This window comes from Eleutherodactylus coqui, chromosome 7, assembly GCF_035609145.1.
Source record: "Eleutherodactylus coqui strain aEleCoq1 chromosome 7, aEleCoq1.hap1, whole genome shotgun sequence".
Lineage (NCBI taxonomy): Eukaryota > Metazoa > Chordata > Amphibia > Anura > Eleutherodactylidae > Eleutherodactylus > Eleutherodactylus coqui.
This window is the reverse complement of record NC_089843.1, coordinates 162048635-162066845: the sequence shown is the minus strand read 5'-3', so window position 1 is coordinate 162066845 and position 18211 is coordinate 162048635. Positions and strand designations below refer to the sequence as shown.

General features: G+C 44.5%; 1 protein-coding gene across 5 annotated transcripts in view; it reads right to left on the bottom strand.

Moving 5' to 3' along the window:
* The window catches only part of CXXC4 (CXXC finger protein 4), a 133340-nt gene extending 116774 nt beyond the window's left edge, over positions 1–16566 (bottom strand). For 2 of the 5 annotated variants that reach the window (XM_066573923.1, XM_066573924.1), the window contains exons 1-2: positions 16170–16566; positions 13136–14238 (exon numbers count right to left, since the gene is read on the bottom strand). In XM_066573923.1, the coding sequence (XP_066430020.1) occupies positions 13136–13963 (828 nt within the window). In that variant the 5' untranslated portion in view covers positions 13964–14238; positions 16170–16566. Of the gene's footprint in view, positions 1–12518; positions 14239–16169 lie in introns of those variants that run through there. The other 3 variants (XM_066573926.1, XM_066573925.1, XM_066573922.1) reach the window with 3 other exon arrangements.
* Positions 16567–18211: the final 1645 nt, after the last annotated feature.

Sequence of the window (18211 nt, the reverse complement as noted above, 5' to 3'; positions counted from 1 at the left end):
CCAGCTGACAGCTCTGAGAGCAAAGCAGCTGTATGCAGATGACAACGCTCCCGCTGTCTTCTGCATACAGCGTCCGCCTTCATTTACACAGTGATAAACTCTTAAGTAGCCAATTAGCTACTTAAGAGCTTATGCAAAGTGATCAATCAAAACTGTCATTTAAACTGCTGTTTGAGCGATTTTTGAGCGATCATCTTTCCGTGTAAATAGGCCCTTACCACTCATGATTAACTAAGAATTTACCACCGGACACAAAAAATAAAATTAGTTATAAAGGAAGAAAGTTCCAATCATGTGAGGGATGTTATTCATCAAGACAAGGATTGGGGAGGACAGTAGCATGATCATAGCCTAGTGACAGTCCTTATGAGACCCCGAGTTCCATTAAAATATTCAGGTAAGTGGTATGAATATTTACGGATACTGCCGATAACAGCAAACAAAATCAACATTAATTTTAACAAGGAAGTCATGCACTGTATATGTCTTGCTAGACCACAGAAAGCCCTGAGTATTCACATTAGGACAATGTGGTGAGTGGCCAAGAGATGGGAAACAACATGCATACATGCACCACACAACTGACTCTTCATTACCAAATGTATATAGAAACACCATACGAAATGCTTGGGATTTTAACTATTAGCCTGCTTGCCTGAAAGCTTTCCCCTATATTTGTGTTTAATTCACCTCTTGCCCTGCTCTGGGTGGTTTTGGGAGCCAGCTGGTAACAGCAGCTGAGTGGCTCAAACCCCTGACCAATGGAACCTTGTTGCTCGGGTAGATGTTCCCAGCAGCATCTGTGTCATATTAACACCATTTTAGTTACATGGGATTATAAATCATGTAGAAACCGATTTTAAGGCATGCATTTCCTACGGTGTTTCCATATTTTTGTCCACTCCCTGTATATATGGACAATCCAAAGGTGAACACCTTTTTTAATATGTCAGCTTTAGTAAATAATTGGTTTATCCATGAAAAAACTATTCTGGAATATTGTTCCTTAGAACTTTGGGTGCTAGTGAATATTTATGAATAAATTACCTCCCGAGTGTTGTAGGTAGAGGCGTCCCCAGACACTCGGGCATTGTCCAGTGCCAGTCAAAGACACACGTCTCTGGCTAGCCAAATGCTAAGGGCTCTGTCATGAGCCTTTCCTACTGCGTACTTGTTTTTGCATGTGTAATACGCAGTACCAATCTCACATTGACGTTCAATTGTGCCTCTTAAACAATGCATGCACAAAAAAGATTATGGCGCATATTACACGCACATACACGTCAATATATGTCATTGTGTACTTGCTGCGTGCTCCTGCACTGCAAAATACGCTCCTGTGTGGTTGAGGGTTTTTTTTGCCTACCTCTAAATCAACATTGTGGGTGGGTGATGGGGGTGGAGGGGCTAATAGGCTGAACATATGTCTTTTTTCGGCCTTACATACTATGTTACTATGAGAGAGCCGTTACATTCAGCGATACTAACAAACTCACATAGTACAAGATAACCAATTTAGGTGTGAAAAGCAAAAATCGCAAAACCAAGGGTCAAAAATGAATGGAATCTGCATTGAAAGACACAATAGTAATAAGTACTGTCCATAGTGTTGTAGAAAAACAAAAATAAAGCTTTACAGAGCCCGTCATGTCAGCAGGGCCAGCTGCATAGCTTTGCCCCCACAGCCCTTACGACTCCAACTACGTCTCTTTTCCCTCTACTCCCTCCTGTTCCCCTATAAAGACTCCTCTTAGTTTCAGTTCCCAGAGCTGTGAATGTGTCAGGTGGGCGGTCCCACTGCTCATTGTCAATGGGTGATGCCAGGCATGATTAACACTGAGTGCTAGGGACTGCCCAGTGACACATTTACACCAAAGCTAGCAAGAGCCCGTACGAGGGAATGGGGGAGAAAAAAAGTTGGCCGGCCTCGTGACATGAGGACATGGCAGGTCACCTTCAGGCCAAGCTCACACAAGCGTTAGATTGATGCTATTAATGCATGTGTAATACTTGCCTAATGCAGTTCTGCTCTCATTTGCGTGATACGCAAGCGCAAAAAAGAACACAGCATGTTCTATTTTGCCACGAGAGAGCCCACTATTCTCTATGGCCTGTAATCAGCGCCGCCTACATTGCAAAGAGAAAATGTGTGAAATTTACACGGAAAAAAACAGGATGACTGTATGCATGAGATACGCCGTCATGTGCAGTACAATATCGCTGCCATACGCGGTGATAGGCCGGATCACGCCTACTCCACGGCGCACACAGCTATGTAAGCCTGGCATCACACATACTGTACATAGAACACAATCACAGCACTTGTAGGAAAACATCGACTCTTAGGGCTTACACAGACAAACTTATTTGTGCATGTGTGAAAAGCATGGCGCAAAACGTGGCGAATAGAACCCGTTCATTTCAATGGGTTCGTTGTCATGAGCGTGTAACTCTGCGCGTGAGAAAAGATAGGACTTGCCCGACCTTCCTGTTTTGCAGAAAGCTGCCATAAAAGTCAATGGCAAGTTAAGAAAAGTAAGGCGAAGGGGGTGAGCCGAAGTATAACCCTTGTTCATGCGCAAATACACTCCGCTTGCGTATTTGTCCATACATTTGTCTGTCGAAGCCCTTATAGGACTCATTTCTGATTTCAGCACTGGAAATCACTGGTTTGTAGCCAAAGTAGACAGGATTGAAATGTGCTATGGAAACAATGTTGAACTTATGCGAGACATAGACTCCAATATATCCAGTCCATAGAATACTCAGTACGTATGTAACTTTTCTGATACAAGAATAGGGCGCCATTGTTGGCTTTTTGCACGTGCGCAGGTTGTATATGAATTTGGCCAATGGCTAGTACAAACCTCACCAACGGATCATTAGGATTTTAGCTTCCAACTAGCATGCATAACCCGGTTCCCGTCCCAGCACAGACGCTCAGTGTATCACAGACATGTCCAGGATGAATGCAGTCAACTTTGTTGCTTTATTTAGTAAATCCCTAATGCTCGAGAGCCAATATTGAAACTTGGCCTGACTTGTAGAGAACTTCCCTTTTCCCCTTCCTTCCTGTCCGTCACTGCTTCTGCTAACCATGCTGACATCACAAGGACAGACATAGTGATTTGTTGGCATAGGATGAGAACACCAATTACTGCTGCTCCTTCACATTCTGCAAACGGCACCCCCAAGCATTAATTATTTACTTCTTCAACAATAATGATAGGAAGGATTCATGAAGGTCCTTGTAAGCGCCATCATCACCAATCTAGTTCCCCCATAAACCAAGGAGTAAAAAAAGGTGACAAATAAAATCAAACCTCCGTCATTCATTCTAAATTCCCCAATCTTCCATAGGACCCCATAGGATCCAGCGGATAATATACTGATGATCCCATAATACAGTGATGACAGGACATGAAATAATTAGTTGTCAGCTCGGCACCAGTGCTTACTGCAGCTGAGAGAGCGGTCCCGTGACTGACTCCGTGTCAGACACATCCAAGGGTGGGTAATCACATTCATTCATGAAGGACGCAGACTTGCATATTTCAAGCCTAATTAATCTCCTTCACAGTTCGTTCACACCCAAGTCTATTTGCCCTGAAAAAAAAATACAGAATGGGAGATAAATAAAAAATAAACCAAATGCATTGCCTTCCAAAAACTATAGGTGGATGTATGCGCCCCCCTCCTGCACAGTACAATGTGGTCCCTAAAGTTTCTGGATAATTCCCCCTTACAAGTCGTCTCCGAGCGTAATCTGTCTGGCAGCTGAAATTGGTATGCCGTCTCCGCCTGATGTAATAATGCAAAGGAAAATTTATGCTTCCCTTCTACCAGGTGCTTTACGGAAAGAATTATGTAATCAGCTATTAGATGAGTTTTACTACGCAGATGGTATGTCCCATCATTCATAGCTCTACCGCATCATTTTTGGGGGAGAGGGGACAATTTCAAGGGCAAGAAGCATTATATGCTGAAGTTATACATTCTTAGATTGGCTAGACGTTGTTGCTTAAAGTGATCGGCTGCTTCCTGCAAATACACTGTTTACTGCTTCCGAAAATTAACACTTGAATACCTTCATATTTTTTAGATCTCTGCTTGCCGGTAATGAATGGAAACCATAACGCTCTACTCACCAAGGAATTTCACCCGGGGTGATATCACATGTCCAAGGCAGATACTCAGTCTTAGGGCTTATTCACATGCACAAAACTTGCACCAATATGAACTGCATTCTTTTCAATGGACTTGTTCATATTAGCGATTTTTTATCCTTACAGGATGAAAATCGCAACATTTACTATCTTTTGGCATTCCTGCGGAATGACTCATCCTTTGTTTTCAATGGGACCTTAAGGCCGCCTGCAAACGGGTGGAAATCCCGTGGCGGGATTTCCCGCGGGATTTCCGCCGCTCAAAGCCTGCATAGGAGTGCATTACAATACGCACTCCTACGCAGACGGCCGCGGTTTGGCCGCGCGAAATCTCGCGCGGCAAACAAACCGCGGCATGTCCTATTTTTGTGCGGGGCTCGCAGAGCCTCGCACAGATACGTCACTCACGCGGCCGCCGGCTCCGGTCTGCGCATGCGCCGGCTGCGTGGCAGCCGGCACATGAAAGAGCCGGGGCCACCGGGCGCGGGTGAGTACGCGCTCGTCTCTGCAGGCGCTCGGGTCGGGTCTCGCGGCGAGAATTCTCGCCGCCGGGTCCGACCCGCTCGTCTGCAGGCGGCCTAACCCTTTCCAACCCACTGTCTGACGTCTAAAGACATTATGATTTAAGGCTGTACAGCCCTGATGTTGGAAGACGTCCGTCGGGGTTCTCTTACTGCATATTGCCAACCTCTCTGCTGTGGGAGCCTATCCAACGTGTCACCTTTAGCCAGCAGTTAGTGCCGTTGTATAACGGCAGAAAAAGAGTAAGCCCCCCTCGGAAAATCAGGATACAAATTGGATTGGAAAGGGTTAAAAGACATCGCGATCCTCTGACCCGCGCAATTTCACCGAAGCGACGCAAGGCATTTTTGAATGAAAAACGCATGTTGGCAAGCGTGGTATTGGACAGAGTTTCTCGGCTCAATATCATGCTAACCTGTGTAAATTTAGCCACAGCAATTTATAAAATATCTCCATACACTGACAGCAAGCAGGGATTTCAGGAACCGTAAGGAACTGATAAACAAATAGTCTAATGTGTCATTTGAATAAACCTCGTTATCTAAGACCATAAGAGCATTTACCATATAAAAATACAGGTATAATATAAGGCCCCATTTATATGGGACGACTGTCGCCTAAAAGAGTGCGTGACGCCATTGTTGGTTGTTCGCGCTCGTGCAGAGCGCTTAGACAGGCAGATCACCGCTAAGAATCACACACTTCTTGCTCAGTGCTTCACACGAAGAGTAAACAAATAGCGCACAATGGCTTTGCTTTTAAACGTAACGGTTATCGCGTATTTTTATTGGCTTGAAGGAATTTTACGTGACTTTCATTATTTGTAAATGTTGCTTAAATCCTTCACTTCCTTTGCTAGAAACTAAGGAAGGGGGATGATGGGTGACATCAATAGTAGTCGCCATCATACACAGCTTTTGCAGTTCTTCTGACTGACAAACCTATTTAAAGCACCCGCTTTCCCGACACAGGAGGGGCGGGGGGTATATAACCTCCACTCCTACAGTTTTCAGTTGTCTAACATGTCTGCAGTAATTTTCTATCTACCTAACGCACTGTTCTAGGACTGGAAAGTAATGATCACATGAGCACTACCAATGCGCTATGGTGATTAGGTAGTACGAAGATTGCATCGGCCTTCATGGACAACCTAAAAGAGGACCCAAAACCGAAGGAGCAGAAGGACAGCAAAGGCAAATAATTGCAGATAACATCCCCCCCCCCCCCCCTCCCGCCTCACAGATTTCTGTCCTGAAACCAGAGGGTCACTTAAAATATGCATACCCCCTCTACCATACCACTGAGTATAGGCATCTAGCAATACCTGGGAACAACCACCATAAAAACTCAAACGGAGGCCATCGTTCTGGGAAACAAACTACAATTCTGTATAACCATATCTTAAAAAGAGGTTATCTGATAGTAGAAAAAAGGACTACTTTTTTCAGAAGTCGTACTACTTTTCTCCCTGGGTTGTGTCTAGTATTGCAGCTCAGCCACATTCACTCAAGTATTGATTACCTGCAATACCAGACACAACCCATAGAGAACAGTGGCGCTATTTCTGGGGGGGGGGGAGAAAAAAAATTTCAAATCCAGGACAATGTCAACTCTCACAAGGCGCTCTCTCCTAACACATGCAGATGTAATTGAGAAACAACTTAATAGAAGAGAGAAACTCAATGGCTAAGAGTAGATGCAGCAAACTTGGTGCAGAAATTCTGCAATTGCCCCAGCCATCTGGATGGGGATTGTAAAAACCAATGTACCTGCCGCAGAAACAACCCCTTTCAGAACTATGGAACAGATTCTGCAGCTGTAGAAATGTTTGCAAAGAATGTATCAAGTATTATAGTGTTTGTTTTTGTTTCTAAAAACTGATACTAAGTATCTCAAAGTCCTGTAACTTGTACACACAACTGTAAAACAGTGCGGTGAATGGTAAACCAAGCCTGGCCGCTTTCACAGAGGTTCCATCGCAGATCCGGCACAACATACCGCAAGTAATAGCGCTGCATGCGGGACTTTTTATTTACAAGTCTGCCCACCTGGACTGCATTTTTGCCTGTGAATGAGCATTAATCATGGCTGCTGCGCACATACCCCCCTGTTTCAGTAACTAGTACACAGGGGATTTCAGTGTTCCTGGTAATAATAAATACTTAGAGGCAGAAATCCCACCGACTTGTTTTTTAGGATCACTGCAACAACAAATTAAGATCAGCTTAAGATTTATTAAAAGTTGTGCTCTGGTAGTGAAAAGCCACATTCCTCCAAAGCAACGGTAGCTTTATTAAACAGCAGAGCGTGTACGGCGGCGGACCACCATGCTGGCACCGCTAACATCTGGATGAGGGATTACAGCCTGGGAGGCTGGGCATTTAGTGGCTCAAGCACACTGCCTAATTCAGTTTTTTTTTACTGCAGTGGCTAGGATGACTGCTCTGGATTTACTTAGAAGTTAATGGGCCATCGGTTTCAGTAAGGTATGTCATATTTACGTAAAAGTGGCCTTTGGGATTTGGCTTTACTTATTAAGTGCCAGCAGGATGCTTACAGACAGATGCAAAAAAAATCCTAGCCTGTATAATAAGAAGTCTTGCTTGACGTACCTTCTGTAACACCTGCACCATATAACAGCCCTGCAGTGTTAAGCCATAATCAATCGTATTAACATATAATCATATAGATTACGGTAATGAGTTCTGACAAGCCTATATCATCTCAAATATCAAGCAGGCCCACAGGAAATGTCATGTATTTGACAGAGGGTCTTCGCTTCTGCCCCTACCACCTCCACTTCCCTGGATATGTCATTTGCCCATACTAGGATATAACGGCACTTCCACATTGCTGCTGTATTCATATACCCCATGAAGTCCTGTTGGCTTTAGTTTGGCCAAAAAGGACAGAGAACCACCTTTTAAAGTGGAACTATCATAGGTGTTACATACAAAGAACTATAGGGTATATGGGAAAAGCTTCATGTGTGAAGTCCATCAGCCCTTCTAATTACAGGGGGTGGACAAAATTATGGAAACACTGTACGAAATGCATGGGATTTTAACCATTAGCACTGAGCTGCCTGCTTGGCTGAGAGCTTTCCTGCCAAATTTGTGTTTACTTCACCTCTTGCCCTGCTCTGAGTGGTTTTGGGAGCCAGCTGGTGACAGGAGCTGAATGGCTCAAACCCCTGACCAATCGGACCTTGTTGTTCGGGCAGATGTTCACTTCTGCCCGGCAGCATCTGTGTCATATTACCTCCACTTAAGATCAGTCTCTGCATGTCTTATTGAAATACAATTTATAATCCCAAGTAACAAAGCATGAATTTGGTATAGTGTTTCCATATTTTTGTCCACCCCCTGTATAGCTCTTTATGACTATAGGGATTCAAATCATGGACCTAAATCACCTTCCAAATCAATAATCATAGAATAAAGTGGCTTGAAAAGAGGAGAGTAAGTACAATGATATTGCCTCTTTTGGATTTATACAGTGTCAGTATGAAAGGCTAAATAAGGCAGAGACTGGAATTATAGTCTTACTGGCATGAAAATAGGTACACTGCTTCCGTAATAGAACTAAGAAGCTAATAGTTTCCTAAGTTTCGTGTATATGACATAGTTGGTTGTGCTCACTTAAAGAGCTTATCTACTTGTGAACGGTTGATGGCCTATCAGCTGTTCATAGGTCGGTATGCTTATGTCCTGAGCGGATTTCTGCAGGAAGCAGACATCTCCATTTTCTCTGCAGTGGCCATATTGGTATTGCAGGCAAACTTCCCATTCATTTAATTGGAAACTACAAGCCTGGCCACTGCAGTAAGAACAGAGCTGTCTCCTTCCTACAGAAATCGGCTCAGTACATAAATGCACTGGCCCAGTAAACAGACCAATGCCAATCTACTATTGATAACCTATCCTTAAGATATGCCACCAATAGTTTTCAACTGGACAACCCCTTTAATCCATCTTCCAAGTTTTAAGTTGGCCATAGGCATCGCACAATGTTGATTAATCATGGTAAACAACTCAATATTTTTTTAGGTCAGCACATATTTGCTTAAAAATAAGCAATAAAGGAATAAATTGGATAAATATTGGCACGCATACAAATGACTTTCTATCGCTTTATAGTTCAAAATCAATGACCAACATATCTAATGTGTCTGTCAGAGAATTATCATTATCATCCTCCTTGAAATGGCACAATCGGCTGATAACGATCACAGTGTTAGGCCTCATTCACACGCATCACGGCTGAAAAGTCCATGAATGAGAGAAAGCCACAACCAAGTCACGTCTAAATCTTGTGTTTTCTTGCCTAGACGGCCAGGTTTGGCACATACGCCTCAGCCCGGAATTCCATCAGCCGGGGGCAGAGAGTTTAGTGATGCTAAGCTGTTTTCCCCTCCCTTTGCCGGCTGATCGCAGCAATAGAAGCTCCCACAGAAGCCTATGAGAGCTGCTGGAAAAGGGAGGGGTAGGGAGGAGGAGAAAGCTTAGCAGTGCTAGCTGTGTTAAACTCCTCCCCCTCCCCCTGCCAGCAGCTCCTATAGGCCTCTATAGGAACTGCCAGCTGATCACAGCCAAAGATAGGACAAGACCTATCTTTTCTGGCTGCACGTAAAAGCGGCTCGCTGGAATCTGCAGCATATGCGCAGATTCTTTTCCAGCCGGCCGATTTTACGCACCAGGAAATTGCCCATCTGAACTAATGCATTGGCATCCAATGCTTCAGATGGAAGTGATTTTCGGCCTACGTTTAATCGCGGCAAAATAGCCGTAATAAAACGTTCATGTGAATAAGGCCTTAAAAAGGGATTTTTCCAGTTTATCATTGTCAATTACTCGCCCTGTTCAAGATCTCTGCTTGCTGTCAACAGAATGCTGAATTTCCGTGTGTCGTCTAATGAAAAAAATAAACAAACAAAAAAAACAGATCACACACAGTCGGCCTACGGACCCATAATATTCAATGGCAGACACAAACTGCGTGAAAAACTCATCACGTGTCTATTCTTGTCTGCATCACGAACAAGAATTAGGACATGCAAATGCATGTAAATGCGTGGGTCATCCCTGAAGCGGACAAGACATGGACAGGTGTTTATGTGCTGCCCAACGTAAGTTGCATTCGAACCTCTAGGACGCAACTCGCATACGCAGCAAGTGTGTTGGTAGCCTTATTGACAGTAAGCAAAGATCTTGAAAGTTGCAAGAATTTGAAACAAAGCACATTAAAAAGTTACATAACTTTTCTTTATACAGTGATTAAACTTTATTTACGTAAGACCTAAAAGTATTTTGGCACCACTAATGTCACAGCCATCGCTTGCAGTTATACCACCTATGAGAACTCTCAGTTTTCATAAAACCACTTCAAAAGCAACAAGCACAAAAAGAAAGGTAGCCTGGAGTCCATGTATACATTCCCAAACTACAAATGGCTTCCTCTCCTGTAACCGCTCACGTTGCGATGGGCAATCCACAGTCTCTACTAGTTACAAATCTAATAACCTACAACAATAAGGTATCAAAAAGGTGAAGAAGTAACTTTATTTCCCCCATTTCTCATGGAAAAAAAACACCAGTAATTCACTTGGCTCTAAAAAAGAAAAAAATTCATCAGACTCATAGGCCCAACCAATTTATCAACCTCAACATGTAATACTTTATAATCCAATAGCATTACCTATACCTCACTTTTCCTCAGCACAGAGTACACTGACATTATTTCTTCCAGGCAAGGAAACAATGCAAACTATAATAAAAACCTACATAAACTAAGGGCTGCACACAATAAATCATTCTGTCAACGGGCTATTGATTTTGTGGGGTGGGGAAAAGATGAAACTTCCAGCAGTTCAATGGCTTTATTAATATCAATAAAAACAATTACCAGTTCACTTAGCTTACAACATTAAATGCAGACTTATATGAAAATCTTTAGGTGCTCTAGGCTGTACAAAAAAAGGCGACATACACAAAAATGGTGGAGGTTACGGGCACGAACTGGCTGTACATGGGCAATGCTGATAATGACCTGACTTATAGCTGCAGCTGCAACGTTCTCCTTGCAGGAAGTGTGTGATACCAGACGTAAAACAAAGCTCATTACTGAATGAGTCGGAGGCTGATAATTTATGAATGAAAGGAGTAACCTTCCGTGTCTCATTTACAACAGAAATAGCAGAATGTTTCTAGCAAGTAAGTTACATTAATCAAACTCATAATCTCTATGTGATGAAGCAGTGCTTGCTACGTGGCCTACATTACAAAGATTTAAAAAAAATCTAGAAGGGTTAAAGGGACACTAAACCTAAAGTAGAAAACAGTAAAGTTAATAAGAAGAGCTGCTCATATCACTCATTTATATATCTATCTTTGGTGTTCGCAGCACTGGAGGTATAGAGGTAAAGTAGGGAGCATGGGGGCAGCCATATTTCTGGACTTGCTGTCAGTAATCCCATTGAACAACACTACCGCCAGGCTCTCACAGCCTGAAATGGTTGCCTGCATACAGCAGACTACCTTCCCAGGTTTTTCTATGGCAAAAGCGGACTCAGCTTTTTCACCCCATACGTCATAAGCCTAATAACAACTGAATGGTTAATATTTAGTGACATTAACCCTTGAGTTCAATTAGTGAGGCAAAATACAACCAACTTGACACTAAGACTCTGTGCACCTGAACCTTTTGTCGGCTATACATGTACAAAATTTTCCCTGAGGGTGCATTCACACAAGCGAGTGAGATATCACACTCATAAACCTGCAATTTCCCCCAGCAATTGTAGGATATGCAGCGATTTTTCAATCTTAGACCATCGGTCCGAGAGAAGAATCACTTTTGTGAATGTTTGAAATAAGTGTTCTTTTCACATGCGAGTTTCATCCAATTCACAATCGGACGGAACTTGCGCGGGAAACTCACCTGTGCGAATACACCCTGATGTATAAGACTCTCTCAAAGTTTGGAAAGATCCTTTAAAATGTGAAATTGGGAAGATGTAGTCCAAAATATTGATCTTTTGGGATGTAAGTTTATTTATTGAGCTAAAGAAAACAAAAAGCAGCTCAGACTGTTGGAAGCTGGAAATACCTTGAAATATCCACCCTTTGCCTGCATAGTATCCTTGCAGCACGCGGTGGATCAACTTTAAGCTTTTCAGATACGTTTCCATTCTTGGTGCAGAACCTCCCACAGAGATTTCTGACTAGTGATTTGCTGTTTGAAACATGGGGTGTTTCCAAACTTCTAAAGCGTATGGTATACTTCCAAAGGAAGGCACTAGCCGTATGCCACTGCATGGGCATACAGGGGCAGAGGTCGCCAGTAGGGTCCCATTGCAAAAAAACATACCACGTTACACGTTTTTGCAGTGATCCTCTGTATACGAAAGTGCGGCCTGCCATGCTTCCCTAAACCATTGCACAATAAGATGATAAGCCAATGCAGACCACCCCAGTGAAGACCAAAAACACACTTAGTCAAGTTATTGGAGCCCTAGGGACACAATCATATACGTCGGAAGCTTTTTTTAGCCTATATATTAAATCGAGGGCTCCACACAGAATCAAGACCCCTTGTGAGGTGTAATCTAAAGTTGCAGTGCATCCAGTGCTTATACAACTTGGGTAAGAAATGGGAGCTACTTTTGGTCTTGTGTCCTTTTAAGCCTCTGCACCCCTGTGTTTCAGTAATTTACCTCGTTCTGACACATAAAAGAAACACATGGGGAAAAAAAAGCAAAACACAAGCTACAATCCAAACAAAAAGTAAAAAACAAACGAAAAAAAAAGAAACACCTAATAAATCTGTCAAAATATAGCAGGCGTTATTGCACATCAGTACGAAAACTGTTTCATAGCAACACATTCACACATACACACACGCACATGAGTGTTTTTGAGTGTAAGAAAGTTTATTGCAAGTTTCACTCATCATTAAAGTTTTAGTGGTTCGGACTTTTTAACAGGACCAAAAAGAAAAAAAAAAATAACATTTTACAAACATTTTCTGTATAATTTAATAGGACTGGGTACAGATACATTCTTATGACACTGAAAAAGAAATTCAGATCTGCAGGTAGCTGTGGCTTTAAAAAAAGTAAACAAAAAAAAAAAAACACACACGCACTGTGGTACCTCTCTCCCCCCTGGCAAGTGCAGGGTTAATACTTTTTCTATGTGTGAGGAAAAGTTGTAAAAAAAACAAAAAACAAGAAAGTGTCAGCAGGCTGCCTATGAGCACACACACATACACACCAATAGCTCTCTGTTCACATCTGGCTTGTGCATAATAAAACCTCACAAGCCGCAGGAGGTATCAGAAAAGGGATAGTGCGTCTTGAAGCCAGACAAGAAGCACTGGAGGGGTGGAGGGATGGGGGGAAGCAGGGAGCTGGGAAGGCAGGGAAAGAAAGAATCATCTCCTCTGACCTCTAGTGAAGTGCCAGGTTTTTTCTTAAGCTCTTCACATTTCCTAAATTTGCAGATCTGGTGTCCTGTTTTGCGGTTCCTGCAACTGCTGCAGACTCCACAGTTGATGAGCCTCTTGCAGGGCACACAGACCCCACACCTTTTCCTCTTCTTCTTGGCAGGGTTCCCGCCGGCTCCCGAAGAATTATTCTGCGGGCAGTCTGCCAGATTGGCAATTTGAAACGCACTGTCTGTGACGGCTGCCGAGGCTGCTGCGGGGGAGTGAAGGGCTGTCATGACGATGACCCCTGGAGGTAATGAGATGCCCCCTAGAGCCGGAATAGCGGAAAAAGTTCCAACGCGTTCGGGGAGATTCATTATCTCTGCTTCAGCGGCGCCGCATTTGAGCTTGTTCATGCATTCCCCTGCCAAAGGTCTGCAGTGTTCAGGGGATAAGGTGGAAAGGAAATTATTATTTGCCATTTGCAACGACTCTGGCGCTCCGCCAGGCTTCCCCAGCCTTTGGGAGTCGTTTCTGTGCATGCTGGTCCTATTAGGGTTGATAGCTGCTGATTTCCTTCCCCAAAGCATTGCATTATCACAGTTCCAAGGAGACATGCCAATCCGGGCACTGGGGAAGATAGGAGTGGTGATCCTGGCAATCTTAGCAGCCTGGGGGAACGCACCATTGGTTTTGTAAAATGTAGCAAATGATCTATAACGTTCCATTTCCGAATTGTAATCCATGAGGCTGTTCAAAGCCCCCTCCACCAGGTTATCCTTGGGGAGCACGGCAGCCTCGGGGTTCTGTCCATTCTCCACGCAGACATTAGTGTTCATATTGGACATCTCGGAGGAGGGTAGGTGGAAGGGGGTAGGAGGGGAGAGAGGGGGGAAACCACCGAAGCTGCTTAATTCAGTCACCTTTATTTTTGGGTGAGAGCCTCACTAAGCAACTGATTTTATTTCGGTTTTTTTTTTTTTTTGGGCTGGGATGGTGAAATGGGGGAGAAGAAGGAGATAGAAGAAGCAGCAGTGCTCTTTTTTTATTTCTTTGTAGGTGATTTCTCAGCAGACAGCAGTTTGTCACGGAGCATCTTCTTGTGCATTATCACCAACGCCAACTGTTCCAAGTAAAACAAAGAGAATCATTCCAAAAAGGTGCAAAGAGAGAGAGAGAAATAAATACATTGTGTCAAAATCATTTCCAGCACGTTAATAAATATCATTCCAATCCCCCTTCCTATTCCAAACCCCTCCTGAACATAATTGAATTGCATAATAGCATTAATAGCTGGATGGAATACCTGAGACTGATGAGAGAGGGGAAGGGGGGAGAGAGAAAGAGAGGGAGAGGGGAGGAGGAGAGTGAAATTGGGGGTGTTGACAAATGCCAAGGGAGACAGAAAGTAGAGATCAAAAGACATGTAAATCGGAGACGGGGAAAAGGGTTATGGTACCTCTAACCAGAGGGCATTTGATGTTATGAAATGCATGAACAAAGTCTTGTCAAGGCAAGGAAATGCTGGAAGGCTGCAAAAAAAAAAGGCTTGAACAGAAAAATGAACAGGAAATTAGCAAATTAAGTGCTGAGAAAGTCGACAATGCATCAGAGTGTAAGCACAATGCCAGCGAGAGGCCGCCTGTATACAATCCTCACTAAAGGGGGAGAAAAAAGGCAGGCAAAATAGGAGCTACCAGCTGCCACAGTGTCCTTCTGTGTCTGACGGTCATTAGTGTGAATCCCAGCACAGCTGGCTCTGCTAGGGTCTTAATTCAATGTACCAAGGACAGGTCTCAATTGGAGCAGCCATTTAAATGATGGGGAGTGGGGAGGTGGGCCCCTGCAATGTGAAGGAGGGAGAGCGGACGCCAGGCAAGGAGAGAGGAAGAAGAGATGAGAAAGGGGCCAGATAAAAATAAGTCAGGCAATTTCATATTCTTGTGGTGTTATCTAAGAGCCAGCAGCTGTACCGAGCCTGAGCTCTTTACAATCACACAGCCCTGGTGACAGCACACAGTGACAATAAGAGGCACCTGCACACGACCACAGGGGCTTCATTGTCTCTCCCCAGCATAGGGGAAGAGGGGGGCATCCTCCAACTTTTCCTGTATCAGGATCTGCTTCTAAACAACAGAGCTTACAATCAAATCATCATCATCATCAATATTAGCATTCCCAAATGATTTGGGGGAAAAAGTCAAGTTCGACCTCTCTCCAATCAACCCTTAAATAATGTAGAAATTCCTTAACCAGGGGGGGATTGCTCAGCGAAGCAAATGCTCAAAGTTCAGAACGGTTATCAGTTCCACTAATTAAACCTATAATTAGATTAATGAAGCATTTACTTACTAGAACATGGCATTATATCCCCTGCAGCAAAGAAATAGGAAATACAGATGAGGCGCACATTTTTCTTATTTTCTTTTTATTTTATTTTAAGAAGACGCATCCTAAGGGAATAATAATGATAGGGATCTTGAAATCCCCAGCAAGACCTTGCCAAGAAGGAAGCACCAATGTCTTGTTGCCCTCTATCAAGGAAATCCGACACTCACAAGGCTACCTCCAAAAACCTAAAGGCAAGAGGGGGATATATATATAAATGCATGCATGGGACATTGACACGCCAATAATAATGTAATGTGGAAACTTGCAGACTCTGAAACTAGTTATTGCCAACACTGATAACAAGAAGAAGAGGAAGAAGAAGAAGAGGAAGAAGAAGAGGAGGAGGATGGAGAAGAATTGTGTTGATAAAGTCAAAAAAAGTAGTTAATGGGAGAAGGTGGCATGTACCCAGGCGAGGTAAAACAGATAGTTGATGCCCTCTTTAATTACTACACTGCCAAGGGAGGGATTGTTAATATGCCATGTCTGCTCTGGAGATCAAAGGTCACATTTAACATCCACAGGAGGGGAAGAGGGGGGAGGGGCAGATTAATTAATAAATGAATCCAGCAGCACTTTTAACCATGAAGTCACAAAAGGGCAACGAACAGCAATGATGGCAGAGGAGGAGGAGGAGGGTGACAAGAAGATGTGTGTACTTACCACTGTGCGGAGACTAGGACCTTGCACTGTGCTGCTGCTGCTGCATTTAATTCCCCTCACACATTGCACCTTGGACAGAAGGGACACACTCGCCAGGACATGGATACTTTATTACTTCCTACTAGGAGGGGGGGAGCTAGGTAGTAGAAGGGCAGAGGAGGAGCGGACTGTGCCGCCACTGCCGCCGGTCTCTCGGTGGTCCCTCGCTCTCCCCTCTGTGTGTGTGTGTCTAGAGCTGGCTCTCCCTGTGCGCTGCTCTCCAGTCAGTTTCCAGTCGATGTGTGTGAGGAGGGAGGAGGGAGCAGGCAGCCTGGGAGTCAGTCAGTCTCTCTCTCTCTGCGTGTGGCTGAGAGGCATGGGGGGGCTGCGAGGGGAGGAGGAGGAGGTGAGGGGAGAGGAAGCAAGGAGGGGGGATGGGGGAGAGAAGAGGGAAGGAGGGAGGCAGGAGAGAAGGTGGAGAGTTATTGGCGCCGAGGTGAGGAGGATGCAGGGATGTGGACACCTACTGATGATTGGCTGCAAATTACACCGGGAATCAGAGGCGCACACACGGGCACTGCTCTCTCTGTAGTCCTCCTCCCTCCTCCTCCTCCTCTGCCTCCCCCCTTCCCTCACACAGCAAATCCTCCAGCTCAGCTCCAGAGCAGCGGCGGCGGCGGCCACGTCTCCCGCTCCCCCCGCAGGGACACGGCTGCCATTATTATTATTATTGTCTGGGGGTCGGAGTGAGGGGAGTGACGCCGCTCGTCCTGCGGGGAAGGGGGATAATAAACTTCACGCTTTTCAGCCTCGTCCTTCTTCTCCGCTGGTGACAAGACATTTCATGTGACCTCCCTCCTTTTTTTTCTCTCCCTTTCTCCCCCGAGGTGTGAGGCGGCTGCATGGTGGTTCCTGGAGGGAAGCGAGCTGCTCTCCCAGCAGTACCACACGGCCATATCGTGACACGCTCCGCAGTCCCGACACACCACTGGTGCTCTCTCATAGTAATAAAGATGTGACTGACCACACACACACACACATATATATATATTTATAGGTCAATGGCGGCTAAGCAGGGTCGTCGCTCCTGCTGTGTGACTGGAATCTGACTGAATATCCGCCGTATTCCGGCTGCAGAAGACCCGAGGGGTTTTAGAGTTTACGGTTCTTACAAAATAAAGCGGTTTTTTTTGTCCGTCCGGAATATAAGGGTGCGCGGCTGGTTATGGAGGGCGCCGCGTCCGTACGCCGCAGGGGTTTATCATTTGCTTTAATGAAGACGGATCCGTGTTTGCCCGGTTGAAGATAATACTAATAACGCAAATACTGAGATAAAAAGAGTCCGTGACGCATTTTTTGGGGTCTTTTTGTAAACGTGGTTATGAAAAATAAGACCCCTTGCACACAGGTATTTTTTTTAATGGCGTCCGCTAAAAACGCTGTGCTGAGACTCCGTTTATTTCAATGGGGCTTTGCAGATGAGCGTTTCTAACGCACACTAAAACGGACGCCATATGTTCTATTTTCGTGCGTTCAGCGCGTTTTTAACATAAGAAATCACCCATTGCAGTGATGGGGTGCGTTAAAAGTGCGATCGAATATGCCTGTGTAAGAGTGGCCTTATAGGGCTGCTCTCACACAGGCCGTCGGCAAAATGCCGCAATTTCGATTGTGGCGTTTGGCCGCAATTTCACTGCTGCTTTTGGACGCAAGTAACAGCGGTTTTGGCGCACCCTATCAGTGGCGATGAGGGGCACTAAACGCATCAAAATAGAGCAGACAGCGCTTGAAAATCGTGGCGCTAGAAAGCAAAGCGTTGAAGCGCGTGTCTGCGAGGTCCCATTGAAATCAATGGGAGATTTGTACCATGTTTACCGCGGCGTTTAAAACGCCGCGGTAATCACGGTAAAAAAGGGATGTGGGACAGTTGCCTAAGGCAATGGGAATAGATACATAGGGTTAGGCCAAATTCTCGCGGGTGTATTTTTGTGCCGTGTGCATTTGCGTGCAGTAAAATATGTCGAAGCTACACTCCTGCACGCACAAATATACCTGCGCTCACG